Source organism: Centruroides sculpturatus, unplaced genomic scaffold, assembly GCF_000671375.1.
Source record: "Centruroides sculpturatus isolate CEXI.00-Female unplaced genomic scaffold, Cexi_2.0 scaffold340, whole genome shotgun sequence".
Lineage (NCBI taxonomy): Eukaryota > Metazoa > Arthropoda > Arachnida > Scorpiones > Buthidae > Centruroides > Centruroides sculpturatus.
The window spans coordinates 163,482-173,875 of NW_019384518.1; the positions used below are offsets into that span (position 1 = coordinate 163,482).

At 29.4% G+C, this 10,394-nt stretch overlaps 1 protein-coding gene across 1 annotated transcript in view; it reads right to left on the reverse strand.

Moving 5' to 3' along the window:
- The window catches only part of LOC111622646 (zinc transporter ZIP14-like), a 49,555-nt gene extending 39,867 nt beyond the window's left edge, over positions 1-9,688 (reverse strand). The window contains exons 1-3 of the mRNA XM_023365057.1: positions 9,403-9,688; positions 8,710-9,006; positions 7,301-7,409 (exon numbers count right to left, since the gene is read on the reverse strand). Of these exons, the coding sequence (XP_023220825.1) occupies positions 7,301-7,409; positions 8,710-9,006; positions 9,403-9,624 (628 nt within the window). The 5' untranslated portion in view covers positions 9,625-9,688. The remainder of the gene's footprint in view (positions 1-7,300; positions 7,410-8,709; positions 9,007-9,402) is intronic.
- Between the last annotated feature and the right edge of the window lie 706 nt (positions 9,689-10,394).

Genomic DNA, 10,394 nt, shown 5'->3' on the forward strand with positions numbered 1-10,394 from the left:
TAGATGTAATCCAAATACAAATTAACTAGAACCAGTCATCTTACTAAGATACCCAGGAAGGCAACGGATATTTAGCTCAAGTGAATGCTATACACCTCATTGCCACATTTGGACAAACTAGTGTATAAACTAACTGTAGATCTAAGACAATAGGCAAAAGAAAAATTGTAAAAGTCTGTCTCCAACATATCAAGGCACAGATACATGCGCCAATTGAACTACAGTTTCTCTGAAACAAAGTGCATCGGCAAAGAGAGTGCATTTAGTATGGGCTCGTACACATTTGGGTTGGGTCGTACGTCATTGGAAGTCGAGACGTAGTCTGACAAGTCCACTTTCACCATTAAATATGAAGTCGTGCATGTAAAGTGCAAAAGCCACAGTCAAAAGCAAAAAGAATACTTTGGGGCTGCATGAGTGCCCCAGTGGTTTTGGCATCCTGCATTTTTGCAATTGCATCATTAAAGCCCACAACTACATCCAAATCCTAGAGCAATATCTGCACCCTTCGCAATGGTAGCCATTTGGTCGACAGATTAGCATATTTTGGCACGATAAAGCAACACCGTTTGGCCAAAATTATGAAAGCCTAGCTGCCTGGCAACTATATCCATGTGCTCCTCTAACCTGCAAAAAGTCTGAATTTGTAATCTATTTATCACATGTGGTACCAATTGAAGCACAATATGGACCAACTGTTTTTTTTTATTTTTTTATTTTGTATATGACAGAAGCTACAGGAAGCTATAAAATGTAATAAAAAGCCTTGTCTTCTGCTTTATTATCAATATATTTTTTCTCTCTTATGCATTTGAACAAACTCCACTGATTTTTAACATTGTACTTATATTATTTAGACTTAAATTGAAATGCTATTTCTATTCAGAAATTGAAGATAACAATACTGTAAAACTCCAATTATCTAGATGCTGATTGTCTCTTACTTCATTAAAAATAAATAGGCATGCATGTATGTATGTATTGTATATGAATAAAAAAATATTTTCTTCTAAACATAGAAAATAAATTATATTCATTTGTAGGTATATTTTAAGCAATAATATTGCATAAATTTTTATTGTTATTTATACATCTTATTAATTAAATTTAAAATTTGTGAAAAAATTTATTAAATGAATATTGTTGATCCTGGAAGAGAGACCCTTCTGTAGATATGCATCACATTATTGATAGCCAGTGATGCAGGGGAAGTTTATTTATACAAGTTTTCACATATTAAAACTTATTTTCCCTTAATTTCAAATTTCATTATCATTTGTATTTTCATTTTTTATAATCTATTTTATTAAGAATAATTTTCTTTCAACTACTTACATTTTATTTAATGTCTATAATGTAAAGAATTACAGTAGAACCCCTCTAATCCATCACCTTTGGGACTGGGGATATGGTTGGAGTGCAAAAAAGGTTGGATTATCAGAAAAAAGTAAAATAAACAATCTTCCCTTTGTCCAGTCTTTGTAGCACTGCTAATTTTTCATTTAATGAAAGAGTAACGTGTTTACGTTTCACTCCTGACATGTTGAAAACACACACAAAACTGTACACGTACACACAATGTAAAACATATACTGTAACGAACANTCATTATCGTTGTGATAAAGTACTTGTGTGCAGTGAATTTTAATGTACTATAATTAGTAAATGTAGTAAATTATATCTACCATTATAGATATTAAATCTTGCAATTAAATATAGTGAATGTAATTGTTATACTTTAAGAGGTCAGTAACTTATCTACTGTAGAAAATGGCTACAGAATAAGATTGAAAATATTAAAAATTCAATTTAAAATCTTCAATAAATATGTCTCAGATTAAATTTTAATTTATAGATGTAAGAATTTAACTCTAGCATATAAAAATAATTATTAGATTTAATATACGAATATTTATATTTAATAAAATTAATAATATTTAAAGATAAATTCTGTATTTTTTAACAGTGTTATGATGTATTACAGCTTCTGCTCTAGCACTGTAGATCATTATATTACTTCCTTATTGTCAATACTGCTATACATTCAGCAAATTCAAATATCAACATGAAAAAGAAAATCAGGACAAAGTTGTTATACACCTGACATACAAACAGGGCAGTCAACTCCACTATAATAGCAAGTTTCTAGTGTAAGTACTTGTAAATACACTTTCTACTAAAGAAAGTTCAGTTATTCACTTAAGAGAATTCACATAATTGATGTTAATTCTATTAAGATTTTGTACCGACTACAAATAAGAAAATTATTTTAAAAAATGAATCAAAAACAAGTTAAAGTTGTCAAATTAGAAATGATTAATATAATTTTAATTTTAAATAATTTTCCCTTATTAAAATAATAATAAATATATTAAAAATTCAAGGAGACGTGACGTTAGACGTTTTCGAAACATTTCTTTCGGAGAGATTCCGTTTTCGAGCGCAACGGGAAATCGCAATATTAATATTAATCGACGCTACGTCAAATACAAAAATATCCCATTATAATTTGGCCAGAATCCTTTGATTAGTTTCTACGGTAGGGTGGACACTTTCCAAAATGCTAAAGTTGACGTTTGTGTCACACCACCTACATGTTCCTTCTGTTTAAAAGCAACTGAAGGTGTTTTCCCCAAAAAATTTAACTCTGGAGATTACATCACAAATATACAAAAATTATACTTTCTGTAAACCTTGCATTTTCTGACTAATTTTCTTCTTCCTCATCAGAAATATTATACCAGCTGGTTTTTAAAATTAATTTAAATTAGTCATTTTTTACACTTTCGATAACAAAAGTTATTTTTCTAATTATTATAATAAAAATATTAAATTATAACAATATTATGTAACTAAGTCAGGTATTGTCTACATTTTATAAGAAACTTTACCAACATACATACATACATATATATATATTTATATCTATGCATGTGAAAATTGATTTGACCCAAATATATAAAAATATATTTTCAAATTGTTTTCAAATATAATATAGACATTTTCCTTTACGACAATGATTTATTATTAAAAAAATGATGTTATACAAGTTTACAGACAACAAAATATCAATCAGTACATTTATATTATTTAATATACTTTCTCAAGTATTTTTCATATTAAAATAAAGAAATAAATAATTAGATTTAAAATAAATATTTAAATTAAAAATTTTAATGCTAATTTTTATGTTGAATTTAATAATATGAATATAAATTAAGTATATTTGTAAATGAAAGTCAAAGATTCCATATGTATGTATATATATTTTTTTAATTTCTGGAAACAAAATTATTTACAAGAGTTTTGAAGTTTTTTTCTCCTCCAAAAATACACATTTACTTATATCCCAATTTAAACTTCCTACTTTCCTAGCAAACATAGTAGATGTTTGACTTTAGTCTGTTTACTATGAAAATAACTTAATTGCACATCTTGGAGTCAACCCAATCTAAACCACTCTCACGTTCTAGTCCTTGTTAATTTTACTCGAATTCAAAATATATATTTCGAAATTTTATGACATTTTGCAATTTTATTAGCAGTTAAATGATCTTATTTGATTATTTAAACTTAGTAAGAAACTTAATTAAATAAAATTACTAGCGGGAATGGCAGCCGAATTTTTATTCTATTTCGTCAACGAGTCGAGCGCAACGCAAAGTATAATCTGAGGTCCGCTCGAAAGTAAACAAACGAGGAATTTAGAGCATTTAACGAGAAAAGTCGATAAGTTTCTAACGTATTCCAAATTTGCAAACGTACGTCGTCGCTCGTAATTTTTTTCGAGCTCGTAACGATTGTTTAAAACTGGAAACAACTTTCGGTTTACTTCAACTAATGTTTAAAACTTCAAAAACAAATTTACTTCAGTTTTGTAATATTTTAAAATAAAAAAATATTATAATAAAAAAACTCAATGAATACTATATTTTAATACTTAAAAGAATNAAAGTTGAAATTAGCTAAATGCAAAAATTAGAACACTAATAACAAAAATATTTGAAAGAAAAAAATGAAGAAATTTAATAAGAAAGCAAGATGAATAACTTATGATTTATATAATAAAACAAATTTCTTTCCTTCATGCTTTTAGAATGCTATTTGATCTATTTTTGATAAAATAAAAAGAAAATTCAGGATATGAATAGTGCTACATCATTATCGTTGTGATAAAGTACTTGTGTGCAGTGAATTTTAATGTACTATAATTAGTAAATGTAGTAAATTATATCTACCATTATAGATATTAAATCTTGCAATTAAATATAGTGAATGTAATTGTTATACTTTAAGAGGTCAGTAACTTATCTACTGTAGAAAATGGCTACAGAATAAGATTGAAAATATTAAAAATTCAATTTAAAATCTTCAATAAATATGTCTCAGATTAAATTTTAATTTATAGATGTAAGAATTTAACNTAAATATAGTGAATGTAATTGTTATACTTTAAGAGGTCAGTAACTTATCTACTGTAGAAAATGGCTACAGAATAAGATTGAAAATATTAAAAATTCAATTTAAAATCTTCAATAAATATGTCTCAGATTAAATTTTAATTTATAGATGTAAGAATTTAACTCTAGCATATAAAAATAATTATTAGATTTAATATACGAATATTTATATTTAATAAAATTAATAATATTTAAAGATAAATTCTGTATTTTTTAACAGTGTTATGATGTATTACAGCTTCTGCTCTAGCACTGTAGATCATTATATTACTTCCTTATTGTCAATACTGCTATACATTCAGCAAATTCAAATATCAACATGAAAAAGAAAATCAGGACAAAGTTGTTATACACCTGACATACAAACAGGGCAGTCAACTCCACTATAATAGCAAGTTTCTAGTGTAAGTACTTGTAAATACACTTTCTACTAAAGAAAGTTCAGTTATTCACTTAAGAGAATTCACATAATTGATGTTAATTCTATTAAGATTTTGTACCGACTACAAATAAGAAAATTATTTTAAAAAATGAATCAAAAACAAGTTAAAGTTGTCAAATTAGAAATGATTAATATAATTTTAATTTTAAATAATTTTCCCTTATTAAAATAATAATAAATATATTAAAAATTCAAGGAGACGTGACGTTAGACGTTTTCGAAACATTTCTTTTGGAGAGATTCCGTTTTCGAGCGCAACGGGAAATCGCAATATTAATATTAATCGACGCTACGTCAAATACAAAAATATCCCATTATAATTTGGCCAGAATCCTTTGATTAGTTTCTACGGTAGGGTGGACACTTTCCAAAATGCTAAAGTTGACGTTTGTGTCACACCACCTACATGTTCCTTCTGTTTAAAAGCAACTGAAGGTGTTTTCCCCAAAAAATTTAACTCTGGAGATTACATCACAAATATACAAAAATTATACTTTCTGTAAACCTTGCATTTTCTGACTAATTTTCTTCTTCCTCATCAGAAATATTATACCAGCTGGTTTTTAAAATTAATTTAAATTAGTCATTTTTTACACTTTCGATAACAAAAGTTATTTTTCTAATTATTATAATAAAAATATTAAATTATAACAATATTATGTAACTAAGTCAGGTATTGTCTACATTTTATAAGAAACTTTACCAACATACATACATACATATATATATATTTATATCTATGCATGTGAAAATTGATTTGACCCAAATATATAAAAATATATTTTCAAATTGTTTTCAAATATAATATAGACATTTTCCTTTACGACAATGATTTATTATTAAAAAAATGATGTTATACAAGTTTACAGACAACAAAATATCAATCAGTACATTTATATTATTTAATATACTTTCTCAAGTATTTTTCATATTAAAATAAAGAAATAAATAATTAGATTTAAAATAAATATTTAAATTAAAAATTTTAATGCTAATTTTTATGTTGAATTTAATAATATGAATATAAATTAAGTATATTTGTAAATGAAAGTCAAAGATTCCATATGTATGTATATATATTTTTTTAATTTCTGGAAACAAAATTATTTACAAGAGTTTTGAAGTTTTTTTCTCCTCCAAAAATACACATTTACTTATATCCCAATTTAAACTTCCTACTTTCCTAGCAAACATAGTAGATGTTTGACTTTAGTCTGTTTACTATGAAAATAACTTAATTGCACATCTTGGAGTCAACCCAATCTAAACCACTCTCACGTTCTAGTCCTTGTTAATTTTACTCGAATTCAAAATATATATTTCGAAATTTTATGACATTTTGCAATTTTATTAGCAGTTAAATGATCTTATTTGATTATTTAAACTTAGTAAGAAACTTAATTAAATAAAATTACTAGCGGGAATGGCAGCCGAATTTTTATTCTATTTCGTCAACGAGTCGAGCGCAACGCAAAGTATAATCTGAGGTCCGCTCGAAAGTAAACAAACGAGGAATTTAGAGCATTTAACGAGAAAAGTCGATAAGTTTCTAACGTATTCCAAATTTGCAAACGTACGTCGTCGCTCGTAATTTTTTTCGAGCTCGTAACGATTGTTTAAAACTGGAAACAACTTTCGGTTTACTTCAACTAATGTTTAAAACTTCAAAAACAAATTTACTTCAGTTTTGTAATATTTTAAAATAAAAAAATATTATAATAAAAAAACTCAATGAATACTATATTTTAATACTTAAAAGAATTTAAATGTAAATGAAATTTAATTTAATTTAATTTGCATTTCATCAAATATATGTATTTACTTGCCAATAAAATATCATATTATTTATTTAAAAATTTTCAAAAATAATTTATATTTTAAAGCCATTAAAAATTTAATAATTGTACCAATTACATTATTAAATAATAAATTATCATCTTTATTAAATAAATTACTCCACTTACAACAAATTTTGGTTAGATTATTTAATGAACTAAATTTGGATCTTATTATATCATTTACAAGATTATTTTTAAAATAAATATACTGTTTTCTATATATTACTTAAGATTATTATAATGTATCAATATATTGTAATAAAAATGAAATAATTCTATGGATTATTATTTAATTATATTTATTTTTGAAATTTTATTTTAAATTTCAAATATTTTAAATCCAAAATATGAAATTAAGATTTTCAACAAAGCAATCTGCATCAAAATGCGCAATCCCAGGTGAAATTTATTTAAACATCTGTGAGAGGTGTAGCCACGTGTTAGGTTAAAATTTATTTTACGTATTTAAAATATATTTGATGTTTTTGCCGTACATTATTTGCGAGGTATATTAACGGAAGTATCTGGATTATAAGAACATTACAAAAGAAATTACTTACCTCTCAGAATGTGACCGAGCGCCAGCCTCATAATATTTTCAAAACTTTCATTTTCGGAAGTAAATCTGGTATTATTGAACTCCACCAGAAGGTCTTCGGCACTAAAACACTAAATTATAAAATGTTAATTATTAATTTTAAGATTTAAAATGAAATAATAAATATTTCAACATATAAAATCTCTTATCTAAATTTAAAAATTTTACAAAAGATGAGTCTAGAAGGGATGGGGAACAACACACAAGCCATAAGCACAAATGACTAGACAAATGACATATTATGCCAATATTTTTTCCCCAGTTACAGGACAAATTACACCGTGTATTTGTTGGCATTGCAACAATGCAATGCCAACAAATTTGCTTTTAAAAGAATTTGGAAGAAAGGTTTGAAATTCGAGTATTAAAGTATACATACCTTATATAATAAACACAAGTAATAACCAATGGTAATTATATATCATTTTACAATGTATAATAATATATAATAATTGCATTATAATCATATTACATCTTATAACAGCTTCATAATTAATTCCAGTTCAATAAATAATATCAATATAATTATGTATGTACCTCGGCGTCGATTAATTTTGTACCCGGGGCGGAAGGTTTAATTACACCGCCACTAATTTCACCATTAATTATATACATTAAGAGTTTTATACATAATTGTCATCCGTAAACAGACACCGCAGAGAGTAGGTTCGGATCCAAATTAATAATAAAATTAATTTTTAATTATTTCAAACTCTTCCTCTAGAAAAAGTCAATAATAATAAATAATTTTCTGTGGAAGTAGACCAGATCATTATTACACAGGCAATCTATTTATGGATATTATTATTCTATTGAAAAGTATATATGTTTTTAAATACTGTACAGTTGACCCCCCTATAACACTGTTGATTATTTAGTTTTATATGAATTCCATGTTGTACGAGTCACTTAGATTTAAGTGACTCGTACAACATGGAATTCATATAAAACGGAATAATCAACAGTGTTATAGGGGGGTCGACTGTACATTCATTATACTACACGCAAATTTCTTAGCCGACCGTAGGGCTTTAGTGCATATTTTTAGGTACAATAACACCCGCCAAGGAGACCGTGGGGACCCGATCGGAGCGCAGACCATACCCACCGGTGCACGTGTACAGGTGTGAAAGGAACGACGAGTCAATACGATTAGAATTAAGTAGGATGGCGTTTTTATAGGAGTAATTTGAAAGAAATATTCATAACGTTCAACGACAGCGAAGTATTTTAATTAGTAGAACGCCTTGAACTACTTTAACGGAAGAACAATTCTAGTTCAAGGTTTAACACTCGATAGTCCGAGCTTATTTTAAGCAGCCAAGGTACCGACCGACACGTGATCCGTGTTGTTTACATCGTTCAACGCACCTTTCTCCTGTTTAGCGGGTCGTAAACCGCTTTGACGTTCCTCAGAATTTCTTCTAAAGATTCCAAAATTAAACTTTCGGAAAATTGCCCGTCGTCGACGGCGAAACGTTCGAACAATTCTTCTCTGCAGCCGTCGTAAGTACCGCAGGACAGAGTCTCCGGCTTCCTGCAGGTGCTCTTCAGAGTGGACACGTGATAGACCAGAATGACACTAAGGCGCGTGACGTCATCGATGTGGGTGGACGAGGACGATTCATCCGAGGAAGACAGCTTCAACATTCTACGGACGGATAAGCACTAAGTGATAAAAATAAGAAACCAGAACGAGTTAATCGTTTACTCTTACGAATTTATTTTACGCGCAAATTAGTTGGCGCTTACGCTAACAGATGGCGCCACTATTAAAATTATTTTTACAGGAATTTAACTCTTCTCTTTACCTCCGTCTTACTTATTCCGGTAAAAAGTAAGCTCGGTTATTGTAGTTTTATATTTTACGGCTCCGGTCTAAAATTAGTACGGATAACGCCCGTAGACATTTGTAGGTAGAACGGCGCGGTATTTATAGTCACGCCTATGAAGATTTTCGAATAAAGCGCCGGAGTATCCGATAAACGGTATTCGTACGACTTTATTGGCGGAAAGAAGAGCGAAAGAGTTGCAACACGAAGAGTTAAGCCGCGGACCACTCACCTCCGTACACTCGTAATTAGTTAATCCCTGTTGAACGCATCGGACTCGATCCAGGACGTCGTCCAGTATCACCCCGAAGCTTCTGATAACGGGAATGTCGATGGTCACCTGTTCCGAATCGGGTCGGAGGAACCTTAATAGTCGATTGTGTTCGTCCTGGGGAGTGCGACCCGAACAACAACCGGCCAACAATAGGAGAAGCCAACATCTCCAGCTCGACATATCCAGCACGTGCGTTCTAGTCCAAACATCAAACAACTGGTCTCCCGTGTTGTCTGCACCTGAGATCTCTAGGCGGCTTATTTGCTATTCGTCGCTGCCTTCTGACGTCACCTATCTGTCTATTTGGCTTTGTCAATCGAGTCGGGCGCTTCTCTACCTCCGTTACCTTTTACACTACCACGCCGGATAAGTCGTAAGAGCGGCCGGCCGAAAAAAATAAAAAATAAAAAAGCTTTCGTTGACCCACATCGTAAGATACCAGTCGAATTATCGCCTTTGTAGATCGGGGATACGAAAAAAATACTAGCAGTTTTCACTCCTTCCAACACTGTTCTTCGAATTTCTTTTGTCTTTCTCGAATTTACAACCCCCGTCTTTGTTTAAAAGTATTAAATTCTCTTCTAAATCTATTTTATCCTCTTTCTTAAACTCGAAATTTTTAGTTTTATTTTAACCTGTTTCCATAAGAGAGAAAAAAAAATGAAAAATAAAGAGATCGCTCCTATTACAGTCGACCCCCCCTATAACACTGTTGATAATTCCGTTTTATATGAATACCACGTTATACGAGTTACTTAGATTTTACAAATACGTGAGCCGTTCACAGCTCGGCATACGTATTTGTAAAATCTAAGTAACTCGTACAACGTGGAATTCATATAAAACGGAATTATCAACAGTGTTATAGGGGGGTTGTACTAGGATTAGTCGAGCCGCTTAAAGTAGCAAAATGTAGGTGAATGGAAGTTCATCGGGAAACAGCCCCGGGC